The sequence below is a fragment of the Drosophila ficusphila genome, unplaced genomic scaffold (assembly GCF_018152265.1).
Source record: "Drosophila ficusphila isolate 14025-0441.05 unplaced genomic scaffold, ASM1815226v1 contig_791, whole genome shotgun sequence".
NCBI classification, from domain to species: domain Eukaryota; kingdom Metazoa; phylum Arthropoda; class Insecta; order Diptera; family Drosophilidae; genus Drosophila; species Drosophila ficusphila.
In genome coordinates, this window is record NW_025064737.1 from 16,764,835 (window position 1) to 16,780,041 (window position 15,207).

Below are 15,207 nucleotides of genomic sequence, written 5' to 3' on the forward strand. Positions count from 1 at the left end.
ACAATGGCAACGGGCAACAGCCCAGCAACATGCAATTGTGGCGCTGCTGTCATGTCATGTGTTGCACAGATTTTCCGCAATGGCAACATGCGAGTATGCAGCATTCCAAAACCGCTGACGATGCCCCCAAGACGTGCGTGCTCCGATTGCCCAGCTTCCATTGGAAATACTTAGCCTACTTATGCTTATCGCCCGATTTGCCGATTGGCTGCCAATTTCCCAGACGAAAACTGCAGGGATTTTGCAATTAGATCCACGGAATGCAAATGATCTGCACGCTGCACTCTCTCAAGTTCGTTTCCCAAGTCTTTTGTTTGCCAACTCAAAAAGGAGCTCTGAAAAAGCTGCGCCGTCAGTTGATGTATTGTTAGCCTCAATCATAACTTAATAAGCTTAACAATTATATTGATTATATAATCATAATCATCAATAGTTATTTAAGGCAGAAAGAACTATGAGAAAAATTACAATTGAATTATAATAATTAAGTCCGGAATAATTACTTTCAGCCAAAATAAATTTGTTTTATAAATATAATCAATTGTATTTAAATTTTAAGGCATCACTCAAAATTTGAGATCCAGTTGAACTTTATTGTACCCGTAATTAAATATTCTATTGAATATTCTAGTGAATGTTTAGGCAATAAATTTAAAGTTACTTTTGTTTTATAGTTCGATTTACATTTAAAATGCTCTCCCTATTTATTTGTTAATAAGAGTTAACACATTTATTTACAAGAAAATTGTTTCTAGTCTCCAGCTCTTGCTCCTAGTTCTCCGGCAGCGATCAGTGCGCCTCCTCCTTTTCCTCCTGCTCCACTGACCACTCAACATGACTTGGGGGATTCTCGACTTTGGCCACAGCTTCGTTCGTTCCGCTTCAGAAGTACCTAAACCGCGTGGAGTACGGACTTCCGAAGAAGTTGTATGTCGCATAGGCGGTGTCGGGTGTCTGGAATGTGGTGCTAAAGTACGTTGTCGGATCCCCGGCCGCAACCGCCACAGCCGCCACAGCCGCCGCTGCTGTTCGAACGAGCAAACAAAAGCATTTTAATTGGGTTTCTCACTCTCGACGCGGCATGATTAATATTGGATTATTGGGCAAGTGCACTTGGTGGGGGTATTAATTGTGGTGCCGGGTGCCAAGTGCCTAATGCCGAGTGCCAAGTGGTGAATTCCAAGCGTGGGCGTCACCCAATGACACGGCTCGAAGGTCGGCGCCGGATTCAAAGCTCGCTCCGTCAATCACAATCGCCACTGCAATCACGGAGTCGACGTCACAGTCATTTGGCCGATCGCCTTTGCTTTTTTGTCCACCGATTCGTCCGTCGTCCGTCAGACAACGCCCAGCCACTTTGTATAGAATGTCGGTCACATTTGACCACTGCGAGTTGCCCTGCCAAGCGGTATGTACACTGGGATTAAAAATGATCTCAAAGAATTTTAGAAATATAATTGCATAACAATATCAACCACTCAAGTATATTGAATTTCTAGTTCAAATATTTAACAAATAAAAGAAAAGTAAATTGCTAAAGATCAAGTTTGTTTCCTAAGTTTTTTGTTTTGGGAAAACCAAAATCTTTTACTTTAAGGAAGCTTTCCCCCATAACTTTTCCTTGTGTAATTGCGGTGGGTGGTTGCGGCTGGAGATTGGGGATTGCCCAATTGCCAACCAATCGCCGCTCGAATTCAAGAGTGGAACTAAATCAAGAAGAGGGAATGGCGGTGGTAGGGGGGCAACAGAAATTCGGGGCGGGGAAGCTGCCATTAATCTACGCCAGTCTTGGGCAATTGTTACGCTTCGGTTTCAGTTATGGATTGGCGCTGCTATAACCATTACCATATTACCACCAGCGGGTCTCCTAGCCGCAGGCAGTCCTCATCAGGAAGCCGAATCCCAACTGCGTAACAATTCGGCTTTATGAGTTTATGGCGGCTTTTGGGGGAGAGAGAGAACCTTTGGCATGCAAAGTTAATTACACAATGGCCTGGTCCTTGTTGGCGGCTCTCAGGCTTTTTGGTTTTTGCGGCAATCGTGCATAAATTGTCAAATTGTAAAAATTATCTCAACTTAGCGTCGTTGCCTTCGAACGCTTTTCTTTCGTTTTTTTTTTTGTTCCAGTCCATTGTGAAATGTCTCTCCATTCATTTGTACAATGAGTTCGAAGTCGGCGTCGATGTCTGAGTTGGAGTCCTCCGGTTCCCGCAGAAAAAGTTGCTCCATTTCTGCATGCTCAATATCGATATGCAAAAACAGAGCAAGCTGCGCTCGCAAAAAGCAAAAAGCGCTGAAATCAGAAACTGCCAGCATATTTTGCATGCGGCAAAAGCAAAGTCAGCCGAGTCGCATTAGTCGCGCATATCATTGACTTCGTCTGGCTAAAGTCTGCACTGTGCCATGCCATTCCTCCAATTCTCCATTCCGCGCCAGACGAGATTCCGCTCCTACTTCGCATTGAATCCGGCACGGGACCATTTGTGGTCTCTGCCAGAGTCGCGAATCGCAGGCAGCAATTGTTGCCCCAGCACCTGCTTCTGCTCGGATCGTTAGGGAAACTGTTTGTATTCTGCGCTACCTAAGGGTATCTTGATGCAGCTGGGGATTTTGGTTCTATTAATGGAAACAATCTACATACATAAAAAAAACTTAAGCAAGAAATCAACCAGAACATCAATATCTATAACAATGGACTTTCGAAATCATGAAGCATAAATTTGATATATTTCCCACCCCTGCTAATAATCGTATAGAATTTAATTTCAATTCAAATTTAATTTCAAAATGCTTAAGACAGCACACTTTCAAATCATAGATAAATAATTTATATATACAAAAAAAATGTAGGTATGCATTTCAAATTGAGTTCTCAAGTTCGTTGCCTAAGTCTTTTGTTTAACAGTTCTATTTCAAAGTTTAAGCAAACTCGTAAAAACCAAAATTAGCTTTCTAATTTGTTTCCTTAATCTTTTGCTTGGCAACAAAAATTCTATAATTAATTTCAGTTTTGTGATTGATTGTTAATGGATATCTTGTAGAAATTGTTCTCAATTTACTTTTTATACCTCCTAAAAGTTTAAATCACTTTCTGTTACCCTTGGGATTGTTTCTTGTTCCCTGCTAAGATCACACCCAGATAGCCGAGGAACACAACACCTAAACTGGCTTATCTAACCATTTGCATAGGCATCATTTTGTCCCGCTCCTTGGAATCCATGTGACCACAATTCAGCCACCTGGAGTGCAAGTGGAATCCATGTGACCACAATTCAGCCACCTGGAGTGCAAGTGTTCCTTTGCGGCTTCCCTAGCCAAGTGTGAAGCTGCTTTTCTGGCCGAGAAGAGCATGTCTTGGTCGGACTGGAAGTGGTCACAGTCGATGGTTTCCCCGGTTTCCGTCTACGTTTTCGTTGGCGTCTGCGTCCCAGTCTCAATTTTCCCGCCATCCGATCGCAGTGCCGCCGCACTTCAAAGCCGGATCGGAGCTGTTAATTAGGCGCTAGTTTTATGTGCGCTTAAAATAATTGCCACCAGCGTGATCACTGATCAGCGATTCGAGTGCTTGTATCCAAATACGAGTATAAAAAACATAAGTACAAATCAAACGGTGCATTGGCAAACGATAAATGCAATTCAAAATGCTGCGAACAAAAGTTGGTGGTGTTTGGTTTTTGGTTTTTAATATTTTTCGGTTTATTCATAATTTAAATTTAGCTTTTGGTTACAAATAAAATAAGGTAAAATAAAAGGTAAAATCATAATACAATTCCAATTTGAAATATATAAATTAAAAAGAAGCAGAAATCATAAGACAAATAAAAATACGAAACGAAACAATAAAGTGGAAATTAACATTGGGTTTTTGTTTGTAGCTAATTAAACTAACTAATGTTAAGATTACTTTAGGGGGAGGGGAAAGGAGGGGAAGAGCAGGTGGGGGCCAAGTTAGTGGGTGTTTTAGTGGGTGGCCAAGGGGGACGCATTTCCGTTTCCGGTGCAAATAGGTGCGTGTGTGTGTGTTTGTTGTGCATTCGTGTGCTTTGGGTTAATTACTGGTAATCGGTGTGTGTTTGGTGTTGTGGTGTGGGGAAGATTTGGTATTCGGTGTGGGGAAGATTTATTACTTTAACCAGAGAGTTTTCCTGCGAATAAGACATTTGAGTGGATTGCAAATTACTGGGCAATTATTTAACAATAACAAAAAGAAATAACAAAAAACACGACTACATATTGCACTAATAAAGCTTTTCTCTTTTAGGAGTGTGTGTGTGTGTGTGTGTGGTTGTTGGTATCTAAGTGAGTGAGTGAGATGGAGGAGCATCTATCTCTTTTTGTTTGTTTGTTCAGAAAGTGCGTTTAATGAGGTTCGCATTACTTTGCTGGGGCGGCACAAATCCGTATCCGGAGGCGCCGACGACCACGCCGCTGGACTCGTCCACTGCATCTGGCGGGGAGGGGGGGAACACCACGGGTCCTGTGGGGAAACAAAGGGGAAAAAGTGTGGAAATGTGTATAAAAGAGTAGTACCCATTTGGAATTGTTATTAAAGGTGTATTTCTATAATTCATAGTAATAGTAGGTTACCAAAAACTATATCTGAACAGTTTAAATTATATTTATTAAAGTTTTTTTTAATGATAGGGGAAAATAAATTTTAACTCTTTAGATTGTTGCTTTGTATATTTATTAGTCGAATAAAAACATATAATTATAATATGTATATAATGTGTGAAACCAGTTTAATTGTATAGTGAGTAAAATACTTTTAAAAAGTGTTCTTTTACGTTTTTCAACACTTCACTGTTATTATTTTTAAAGAGAAAATTACAATCATAGCCATTCACAATTAAAAATAATATTTGAGACATTAACTAGCAGTAAAATAATACAATTAAAAATGGAGATATTCTTTAGAGATCCAAATTAAGTTAAAGATAAATACCAACAAAATCCCGTACCCATATCCTGCATACTCACCTCGGTTCTGTCGAGGATCCCGCACCTGTGTGGCGGATGAGGGACCCGCTAGCGCCACGGGATCGAATCCGAACCTGCCTCGGCTGGGACCGAACTGGCCCAGAAAGTATTGCTGACCCGCGGCGAAGGCCACGAAGAGGCTGAAGAGGGCGGCGATGGTGACTAACTGCAAGTGGAAGTGGACAATGCACATTTGGTTAGCTGGGTATTGTTTCGATTTCATGCTGAATGTATAGTAAACATATGGCTAAGAGGCATGCACGGGCCAATTGCACTGGTTACACACGTTGGCCAAAGCAATTAAGCCGTGGAAATGTGTGCCAATGCCATAAGCCGACAATTAAATACCGAACACAAGACGCAGAATGCTACCAACTACAGTATGTTTGTGGAGCTCGCTTTCGGCCCGGTCAAGTGCAGTTGCCTTGAGCACGAGCCGGGCCAGAAGCCCAGAAATGCCGAGAAGCCAAGAAGCCGAGAAAGCCAAGAGCCGGAGTGCCAATTGCCAAGTGCCAAATAGCCGGAGTGTCAGTTCCAGTTCGCCTCCGTTTCGATTTCTGTTCTGGTCGATGGGCCAAAAGACCCCAGCAATTGGCCAAGTCAATCGGTGGAGCACTGGCCCATGACGAATTTATGACAAATACGGCCTAATTGCATCTTGTTGGTAATAGGGGAATTACCCAGAGGTAAATTCAAGGAGGCAATGGCTCTTATATTTCGAGATTATTAACATTTTTGTAGCTATTAAATGGTTAAACAAATATTGGAAAGAATATGATTTGAATATCCGTTTAGAACTCTCTTACATTTTGATATAATATTTAGTTTCAATTAAGAGCACCTGTATTGTTTTTTCTTTAGCCAATCTAAGAACTATCTATTTCAATACTTTGTTTCATAAACTTTTAAATCAGTTTTTTTAATTATAATAATGGGATTTTAAGAGATATGTATCAATTTCGTAATCACCTGATAAATTTTGATTGCCCACATATTAACTACTTCCCAGCTGATTCTTTTTCGAAACACTTAAATATAACTCAGAGACACCTTCTCCAATCTCTGATTTTACATGGCTTAAACGAGTGAGCGTTTCGTGTTTAATTGATCATTTAACAACTCAGTATGTGGCGGTTGTTGTTGAATTGCAAGTGCTTTAGGAAAATAAAATCTTAATTACAGGCTGGACTCCAGGAAGTTGTCCACCGATTTGCGTGGCTCCCAAGGCACACTAAATTAAAATCAAGCAGGCCAGTGCAGTGGGTTCCTTTTATATTGTGTCTCAGGCAAAATTGAAAGCCTCGAAAAGCGGAGCCAATGGAAAATGTGCGCTTTTTGCGGCTTGTTGAATGCACATCACGTTGAGCCGCCACAACTTCGCCGAAGTGTGATAAATTTGTTAAATAGCAATCACGGCTGCGATTATTTTCCCACTGACCCCAATCTCGACGATCGCCTGGGATGCTAATGGACTCGGCGGAGGTGGGTGGGAATGGGGGCCACATGCTGTGCAAATTGTCTGGCTGACTGGTCCATAAATCCCCAAACGATTCGGACCTGTGTCGAACGTCTTAGTTAAGGCCGTCACTTGCTTGGCAGACTGACTTTAATCATAGGGCATATTTGACTTAATAGAACGGGTTTTTCTTTTCCATTTTTATTATGCTTTGTTTACCCCATTGATTGGACAATCGACCCAACTGCACCCGTTGCTCACATGCACTATATATGTATAAGTATATAGTTTGTACCTGCTAATGCAAATGTTGCCAAATTCTCGCGAGCCTCATTAATTGTCTAATGGGCCGCGCCTTCTATGTTTTTTTTTGAGGGATCAAAACAGACCCTCTGGGGTTTAAGTTGCAACAATAACGCTAATTGCTATTAGACAAAATATGCTCCGAAATAATCACAAAATATGCAAACAAGGCGGTCGCAAAGTTAGTTGCCAACAAGCCAACGAGACTTGTGAAAAAATTGTTTTAATTAATTCGTGTTTGCCGCCGCTGTTTTTTTGTTTTTATTTTCTTGCTCTTGTTGTTGTGCCTCCAATTTTTTTGGCCTGGCCGAAGACTGCGAGGCTGTTGCCACATCCAAAGAGCAAAAAACAGTGGCGCAGGAATCGGTTTCAGCGAACAGAGTTCTCAAGAGCGGCGAACATGAGATCGTTAAGGGAAATACTGACAAACTACAGGAAAACAAGATTACAAGTGTGCTACAGGTCTGTCATTTTAAGTCACTTGAGTAGTGACTAATGATCTGATCAGGGGATTAAGCTATGGATAGTCAGTAATTCATTTGCAACGATTACTTCATAAATTTTAACTAGAAACTGCGGAAGCAACTTTAAATGCTTTTTGTTTTAAATGGAATTTTGAGGTTTTATAAATGAATGATTTTAAAGTTAGAACGAAATATTGTGTATAATTTCCATTAATTTTTAAATGATTGTAACCCCATTTAGTAACGTGGTTTTGAAATTCTTGAATATCAACTAATAATTCAGAAACTGATGTCATTCAATCGATACTAATAAACCACATTCATTCTTTTAGACATTCTATTTAGTTTGTAATTGATGTAAAACCTATCAAACTTCCTACGTAAATGCTTTAAACAGAAATCAGACACAAACAGCTTGTGAAGGAGGCTTTCAAAACAGCCATAAACAAATTAGATCCATCTGTCTTGACCATTGCATTTGATTTTTCCATCGGTTTGGGTTTGGTTTTGGTTTCGCTTGTCGACATCGATTTTCCCCTTCATCTGAGCCACTGGCCGGCAATCTTGGCCAGCAAATTTTAGCCACTGCCAGTCAACGGACTCTGCTCTAGACCAAAAAACACATGTAGCCGTCAAAATGTCGTCAGTTGGCTGTTTGCATCTGGAGGAATTCCGCGAATGCCGCACGAGCGAAACTCACAGATGCCGAATTTGAAAGTAATCGTTTTGGCTAATTTAGTGGCTTTTAATTGGGGCTAATTAGCGGGTGGTTGCGGTTAAATTGGGAACAATGCCTGCGGTCTTCTTGGGCTGCCGATCCCCTTTGCTCCTCTCAAAGATTCCGACAAATTAGCCGAACAAATGACCTTAGATATGATTTCGTAATTGGGCGACTTGGGCCGCCATAAAACACTCCACTTTGGAGCAGCAGAAACCACACCAGAAACCACACACAATTCAGATATCGAGGCACGCAGACAACCGCTTCGGAATTGGCGGCTGCTGTTGGCCAACGGCGGCTCATGTGAAAAACATAAAAAAAATAGAGAAAAAAAACGGGCAAGAAAATACACCACCCACCCACAACAATGATTAAGTGCAGCAACATGTGAGCGTGCCAGCGCATATAAAGCCAAGTAAAAAAAGAGTTAAAAGTGAAAAATCACTAAGCTGCGACAACCACAGCCACAACCACTTGGAGCACCACCGACCATGGTCGAAGCGAAACTACATTGTCTCGTTAGCCCCAAACGCTGATAGCCCCTGGATTTGGGGTATAATAGCGCTGTCATGCCGCAGATACTATATACTAATATCGGAATAACTCCCTGCAGGTCGACTCTCGACTCGTGGCAGTTGCAATTGAATTAAATTTGAATCGTTATCTTTGTTTTCCTCGAGGAGTTATAACTTCAAAATAAGATTATTAAGTAATAGTTTGCACGATAAATGGATTTAACCATAGATAACTATGTTTATTGGAAAGCGTATCATTTTCGTAAGCTATTTAGGCATTATTGAAATTAAATTGTAATATTTATATGCTTAATGAAAACTAATAACTTGCCAAGTGTATTTAAGGAACCAACGAAACAAAAGTCTAGTTACTGATTGCAATTTTTCACTTAATTAATTGCTTATTGGTTATTACCTATCAGAAAACAAAGATCTTTACAATTGAATTGTATAGTTTTCCTACCCAAAATTCCCAAACTGCTCTACTTAAACCACTGTCACTTTCCGATTGGTATGATTGGTATTTCTATTTCTGTATTACTCCCTTCATATTTTCAATTTTATTTCTCATTTATGCACTGGCATTTATTGGCGTTTAGTTTTTGATTGGTTTCCAATGTGCCGTAAAAAATGAATTATATTTATAGCTCGGCCAACTCAACAGGTAATCGAAAATGCACATTCAATGGGTTCGAAATTCAATTGCTCCAGAAGTTCGAAGCCATTTAAAAATTTGCATGAGTCAGAGGGAACCTGGAAAGGCCAAAATCAAAAAAAAGCTGATGGATATCCAGGTGGCAGGCGAGCAGCTGCTAATTAATCTTGTTTATGTTTAAACGATTTGTCATTTGCCCATTTTGTCGGGCGTAATTAATTTTATGTGAAAACTACACGCAGTTGGAAAAGTGAATGTGATTTGCGGTAGACAATTGAACTCGCCCCGAAAACACGAGTTATTATTGTTATCTTTTCTTAACGATAGCAACGCCCAGTGTTGCTGGCTCATTTTTCCTTCAATTTTATCTCTCCTTAATTTTTTGGCAGAGGGGTCAATGCTCGATTGAGCAACGATTTGGCTTTGGATTTGGCTGACTTTCAACACGGAAGCTTGGATGCTTGAAAGCTTGGGAGTTAAGAGTTAAGAGCTCGGAGGTTTGGACGCTCGAACAACGCAAATAACACCGCTTGTCCGAAGCTGGATCGGTGCAAAGTGTTTGGATGTATAGTAGTAGTAGGTGCAACCAAAGAGAAAAAAAATAGTAACAGCTACAAAGCAAAAGCAACAGAAAACTGAAAAACTGAAAAGCTGAAAAGCGATACAACAACTGACGACGACTGCCGCTTCAAATTACTTTGAATTGTGTTTAATAGGTGGGAAATGGAGTCAGTTGGCGATTTGGTGAGTTGTCCAGTTGACTTCGTGGCCCAGCTGCCCCGTTGAGTTTGTTGCCCAATCTATTGTCAATTGTAATTGAATTATTAAACATCAATTTGGCTAGGAAGTGCACATTGCAAACGGCAAATTGCCCAGCCAGCGGTCGTGCCAGCGTGAGAATCGAGATTTTTCCTTTTTCCTGCCGCCGCCACCCAGCGAAATGGGTTCAAGTTCAAACTGGTTTCTGGTTTCCCTCAGCTGCAAACTCGGCCAAATTTGTATCGTTTAGAGTCTGACAAAATGCCAAACACAGCGCCAGACGACGACGCACATGCCTCATAAATATGGTAATGGACCGCGAATATCCAGCTGAAATGCCATACTTTTCGCAACTGTCCGTCGCATGTGGGCTGCGTTGAGTTTTGTGCCCCGAGAACTGGACATGTGTACCACCAAATGCACTTGCCATGAGCACCGCCAACTGACCGACCTGACGACTGGCCAACTGAGTGACTGACTGCATGGACACATGGACATAAGCTTCAGCTTCAGCTCCAGCAATCTGGGTACACCAGCTATCTGGGTATCAGGCTATCCGAATCCCAGAGTCGTGCGATTGCGACAGCAACGCGAAAGCTAGAAATCCTATGCCAACTCCAACGCTAATCGCCGTCGAGCGACAGAAAAGCATAATAAAAATTGTTTGGCCCGCTCCGTCCGATGGGACGATATCGAATGACATGGCCTGGAGTCCCAGATGGCGGTGTCTCCGTTGGAGGAATGTCCCACTCCTGCCTGCAGAAACTGAAGTGTTCAATGGTCGCCAAAAGCTGACTTAAATGCAACTCCTTGAAAGTTGTAAATCGAAACGACTTTAAGAGAATTTGCACAGCTGAAGGATTATTACGTATATTACATGGATTAAAAACCTATAAAAAATATTCTGAAGTTAGAAAACTATTAAGTTTTCTTCTCAAATATCTAAAAACTTTTCTGGACCAGAATAAAACTTCTTAAAATGTTCTGGCTTACTTAAAATTTTTTTAAAATTCACTTCACATTTTATAAGATTTATTCCAACCATTTCCCTTACATTTTTACATTCTTTTGCAAGAGAGTGTGTCGATATCTCCAACTCACATAAAACCCGCAAAAAATTAAACAAATAGGAGGAGAAAAAAGAGTGGCAGCGGTAATTATGCATGGAGTGGACTTGTCGTCGTCCCCGCACTTGGGCATTGGCCAATCGCCACTTTCCGGCGTGACATCTTCATTAGGGGGAAGCCAAGCGCAACCGAATCCAAAGACCCAGATCCGAAAAAAAAAAAATACAAAAAAGCACAAAATACGACATCAAATTGTACAAGTACGTATGGCAATTAATTTGAATTTCCACACGCAAAGCGTGCAACATTTTAGCGGACGGACATCTTTTTGGAGCGATTAACCCGAGAAGGGGAACAAAGTTTGTTTGGCTGAGAGCAATTAATAAATCTTGTTCGTGTGCACGGTCGAATCCTAATCGAGAGCGACGTTGATTGCGGTTTCCCAGGGTGCCAGTTTTACCCCCCATTTCCCCCTCCTCCTTCCATTTCAGCACCCAAACTCAAAGATATTGCATAAGCCATTTTCCAATGCAATGCACGCTTGCATTTTTATAATGTTTAAGTTTGGTTTCAGCGTGTCTCTCTTATTTATTTTTTTTTTTTATCCACGCACCGTTTCGGTTCATTTGATTCATTCATGGCTGCATCTGGGGTTTGGTTTTCGTTTTTGGCCAGAGAGCCGGCTTGCTACACGCAATTGGTAACGAGAAGTTGGTCAGCCGGCCAACTGGCAATTGGTCTTGGCTTTGGCATTTCAGCTTTTGGCTTTTGGTTGTTGGTCATTGGCCATTGGCGCGTGTGTATCGCACTTTTCAATTAAGTTACAAAACGCATGCCCCAGCACGTTTTCAGCTTGTTTTCTTGTCCGATCTGTCTGCCAGCCGTCTGCGAACTGAGCCCCATTCCCCATCTCCAAAAACCCCTTGGCCATAAATCTCAGTGGCCTTCAACGTGAACTTGAGATTTGTTATTTTTTTTATTTTTATCTTTTTGCGCGCACGCCTGTGATTTTGCGTGCGTTTCCCATGTAATTGCTGGCTACTCGAGTTGATTGCCCACTGCGGAGCGGAAACTCTTTGGACTTCTTATTAAATCTGGTTAGTGGCGTATAATTTCGCGTTTCATTGACCCATAAAGTATATGACATGATTCAGAATTCGCTGGGAAATCAAGCCAACGTTTATGAAAATTAGTTAAATTAACCACTTGGCTTTACCCACTTGAGCGGAATGCGTAAAGGGTTTTATTTTCTGTGCTGGTGAGTAACTCTGAGTTGGAAATATTCAAATGCTAAGCCCAATCAATTCATTAAAAATTTATCTGTAACTTTTGCATTTTGAATTTGCTCATACGTAGATTTTTGTATTTCTGAATGAAATGCATTGTGAAAACCAGTTTGTTAAAAAAATACAAATACAATTTAATTGGCGGAAATATAACACAAATCATTTAGAATATGACTGATAACAGTTTTAATATAATATTTGAAAGAATTAATGATTGCATAAAATTAAACATTGACTAACCAAACATTTGAAATTATTCATTTTAAACCAATAACTTTTTGATGTGACAATAAAAAGCGAACTGGTTTTGTTAAGGAATCAAACGAAAGTGAAAATACAGAATTACGAAATGCAAACTTTTATGTGAAATTAAAAGAAATTTAAGTTCAAATATTAAGGCAAGCTGGCCAGCATTCCGAACGCTCATAAACTTCTTATCGAGATCGAATTATGCCGAAAAACCTTGTTCGAAATATGCATATTTTGGCCATACGAATTCAAATTTTCATCCAATTTTCAGCGCCTTGAACGTGGATGGTCACCGAAAATAATGCACATAAACTTATATGGCGTATGGCATGGATTTGGACATATCGAGAGGCGGTGGCCTGGCTTTCATGGCCCGCTGACACACGATGCCGTGGACCGACCATAAATTAGAGTGCCAGGGCCCAATAAAAATTCTTGGATAGCGAACAATAAGGCGGTCGACCGCAGCAGTCAGTTGCCAACTGTCAAACCGAAATAGTTGACTTCATTTGCGGCTTAAACGAGGCTCAAACGTGTTAACAATTACGGGGCATTAGCGGCCGATGCAAATGCTGTGTGACAATTGTCCCGCGAAACGAAAGACTTAGGCAACGAACTTGCGAGGGAAAACCCGAAGGAAATACTTACGAATTTCATATTTGCTGGTTGATTGAACTGCGTTGATTTGCGTGCGAGAAGCTGCAATTAGTTAACAAATATTTGAATTATATCTGGCTTAAACACTGACACTTTTCATTTGCTTGACACGAAAACGCTTTAGCTTTGAATTTATAATTGACTGGTATTTCATTAATTATTTTTTTTTTTGCGTTTGTTTAGTGAATTCTTGGGTTTCGAGTTTTGTCAACAAATGCAACAATGCGTTATTTTGATGGGTTTTTTTTTTTAGCTTTTCATTTCGATTCGTAGGTTATTTATGGATGGCAACCGACGGGCACGCGAAGCCAGGAAAAACTACTGAATCCGCAGGCTGTGTGAACTGCGGAGTGTGACTACTATAGTACTCCAAAAAGCTGGGGTCTTACACGATGGACTTATGTGTATATATATATTCGTGTTCGGGCTTTTGGATCTCGGATCTCGAAAGTCGAATCTCGGGTCTCTCGAACGACTGTACGTCGGCCTGTGCAGTAAAACGTTTAATGAATTCCAACAGATATGCTCAGTTGATTTTATATAAAGCATGGCCCGATCTCTGCCGCCGTCGACGGCGCGGTCGTGCGTTTGTTTTGAGTGGATTTGTTGTTTGTGTCGGCGGCGGGAGTTTGAGTGAGTTTTTCAGTTTTTCGCAGCGTTATGTTTTGGTCTACGTGATATTGGCTCTTGCCTTCACCCCCGGCCACGTGATGTTTGTTCTCTGCAAGGGGATTCGGAATCGGAATCGGCTAATGGCATATGGTAAACTGCAGTGGCTGACAATTCAACTTTCTAGCGAATCAATATTCATCGTCTCGGTTCCGGCAACCAGTTTTGGGTGCATAAAACGAGTCGATCAGCTGGCGATGCTGCCTTATGCAAATCCATAATATCTAGCATATAGTATGTAATTGGAAAGCTCGCAAAGCAAGCAACACCTTGACTTGATTGCAGGTGAAAATATATCAACAAGTTGGCCGGCAATGTTGGCGGGCATTTGGCAATTTCTTCCGCCTCGTTTGCTTCCACTTGACCGTGAATTTTACGCTGGAGACGCGTTCGATTTAAATGACAATTTACGTTACGCTCGCTTCTGTGATTAAGAATATGGCAATATGCATAATCTGAATCATAATTATGTGCTCACAATACGCTCGTTCTCAGCCGGAAGCGTAGAATTCCGTGCCCCATAGAATCCGGCGGCTTCTTTTCTTTTTTTTTTTTTAAGTCCCGCTAAGTGAATTGTTAAACGATTGACATTTATTCCGCCAAACGTTTGCTGCTGTGTGGCCCTTTAAAAAAAACGAAAAATAAAACACGGCGATAAATGTGAAATTCATGAGGAATGCCTGTCATGCTTGATTAGCTTTAATCTTATACGATTTGCACACTTGTTTGCTGCTATGCGAGCAATGCGTTGTTGTGTTGGACTTTTCATGTTAGTTGTTTAATGCGATGATGGATCGAGGGAAAGGGGAGCTGGCTGGAGGGGAGCGGGGGATGAGGGCAGCGGGAGCGGGAGCAAGTTCAAGTTCAAATCACAGCTGGCCACAAAAGCGCCTTGGCTGGCTGCAACCAACCGCCAAAGTCGAAGCGATTGACTAACAAGCGATACTCTGCGGAAAGGGTTATGCTAACTATAAGTTTGGTTTTCCAAATTAAAAGAACTAGAAAAGGTGGTTATTCGTATTAAAGGGAGTTGTAGATATTAAAAGAAACTTAAATCTATTGGGGGTGCAATACTAGCAATATAATTTGACTTTTGAAGAACAAAAAGCTAAATAGTTCAAAGCTTAAAATAGCTTTAATGAATTCTTGCAACTTATTTGGTTTTTATCTTTGATTTTTGTTTATCCCAACTGTTTTAATGTTTCTCCAAAATGTTTAGTTTGATTTATCGTTCAGCCTGAAACTTATTTTCAGCTTTATCTAGGGTAAATCCACTGCAGTTGGTAGCACAATCCAATATTGGCCAGGGTATTGTTCGACTGGCCTTCCGTTCTGTTCTCTTTGGTTTTTGCATTGTCTTCAGTCGACGGCGAGAGGGTCAAGTTCAGTTTCAATTGCTGTAAGCGAGGCAATTAATGCGGCTAAT

At 41.0% G+C, this 15,207-nt stretch overlaps 1 protein-coding gene across 2 annotated transcripts; it reads right to left on the reverse strand.

The window, feature by feature from the left end:
* Positions 1 to 661: 661 nt before the first annotated feature.
* On the reverse strand, positions 662 to 13,618 carry LOC108091869. Of its 2 annotated transcripts, none has more exons than XM_017191249.1 (5): positions 13,502 to 13,618; positions 13,104 to 13,154; positions 4,981 to 5,146; positions 4,379 to 4,477; positions 662 to 1,025 (listed from the first exon to the last, which is right to left on the reverse strand). In XM_017191249.1, the coding sequence occupies exons 2-5, from the start codon at positions 13,110 to 13,112 to the stop codon at positions 883 to 885; spliced, it is 417 nt and encodes a 138-aa protein (XP_017046738.1). In that variant the 5' UTR covers positions 13,113 to 13,154; positions 13,502 to 13,618; the 3' UTR covers positions 662 to 882. The 2 variants fall into 2 exon arrangements, with proteins under 2 accessions (XP_017046738.1, XP_017046739.1); XM_017191250.2 differs by lacking the exon at positions 662 to 1,025 and adding an exon at positions 3,788 to 4,145.
* Between the last annotated feature and the right edge of the window lie 1,589 nt (positions 13,619 to 15,207).